Source organism: Perkinsus marinus (genome assembly GCF_000006405.1).
Source record: "Perkinsus marinus ATCC 50983 genomic scaffold scf_1104296933382, whole genome shotgun sequence".
Classification (NCBI taxonomy): domain Eukaryota; phylum Perkinsozoa; order Perkinsida; family Perkinsidae; genus Perkinsus; species Perkinsus marinus.
This window is the reverse complement of record NW_003215118.1, coordinates 82-1,371: the sequence shown is the minus strand read 5'-3', so window position 1 is coordinate 1,371 and position 1,290 is coordinate 82. Positions and strand designations below refer to the sequence as shown.

The 1,290-nt window shown below is 49.8% G+C and overlaps 1 protein-coding gene across 1 annotated transcript; it reads left to right on the top strand.

Moving 5' to 3' along the window:
• Window positions 1–227: 227 nt before the first annotated feature.
• Pmar_PMAR000467 (hypothetical protein) lies at window positions 228–1,030 on the top strand (the record flags this gene model as incomplete). The annotated part of the gene is made up of 1 exon (XM_002785181.1): window positions 228–1,030. A coding segment is annotated over one exon (803 nt), but the record flags the coding sequence as incomplete, so codon positions are not given.
• Between the last annotated feature and the right edge of the window lie 260 nt (window positions 1,031–1,290).

Below are 1,290 nucleotides of genomic sequence, written 5' to 3'. Positions count from 1 at the left end.
CTGAGCAACATCCCGTACTAGATCCTACTGGTCAACCCCCTTCACCATTAGCGTCTCAGGACCACAAATCCAGTGGTCTCAGACGATCTTATAGACTTGCGGGTCGTTCGACTCCGCTGTACAGCTTATCGGCAACAAGAAGGCGATCTCGTCATGCGTCTAAATTGAAGGCCTCTCCTACCGTTGTTTATCCTCCCGCGGGGATTCCTCATGCTGGACGTTCCGCTATGGTTGGTGCAGTTCCTGGAGATCCTAATCGTGCTACGGTGGACCTACCCGTTATCGACCAACTCCCTCCAGTTCGTTCCCTCGGTCGGCCTCCTCTGGCGTCATCTCTGCCCCGGCCTACTACAGTAACCTCTCTTCCTGCTCATACCTCATTGCCCACTTCTCCACTACTACCTCCACATCATGAAGGCTTCAGAGATGCATCCTCGTTGGGTGAGCCGCTCTACAAAGTCAACAAGACGACTGTGAAGAGTGAAGATCATATACCAGATCAGGAATGGCGTCAGCTTACTCGTACGAGTGAGCACCTCGCTGAAGAATGGCGTAAGGCTGGGCACAAGGCCTTCGATGATACTCCAGGGACGGGCCCTATTTCGACGACGTTGAGAATGTGGGAAATGTTTTGCTATTCTAAGTGGGTATCGCCGTCTGGTGTATCTGCTGTGAGAGCCTTCATGGAAGCGGCCATCTCGGCTAAGATAAGTGACGAAATCAAGAAAGCTTTCGGCCGGCAGATTATTTCCTCGGAAAACTTACGATCGAGAGTGTTCTACGACTATTTCTACAAGTTCGCCATTTCATATCTCAACGATAACTACACGGACTCTGTTTATGTTACTACGGTTCTACAGCGCATCCTCAATCTGACTCAGGGTACTGTTTCTCTCTCTGATCATCTACAAGCTGCCGAGGAGCTGATTGAGGAATTGAAGTTCTGTGCTTCTTCTCGCGTCGTTCAGCTCGACATCGACCATCTTAGTAATTCGCTCATGATGTCTCTTGGCGAGCCTTTCCGTGGGTGGTATTATGAAGAGCTGAATGTTGCAATCCGATCAGGGACATTCAGTTCGTTGGACTCCATTATCGACATCTGTAAGGTCATCAAACGACGGTCTCGCATTCTGGGACCTGAACGGTCCTACTCACATCCGTTAGTGGTACCTTCCAAGACATCTACTTCAACAGCACAAGTTTCTTCAGTTGGCCTTAATTCAAGCCAATGTGTGACGGTTCTGGATGGTCAGAGCGGTGTTGCATCTAAGGATGTGGTGGCTAGTAAAT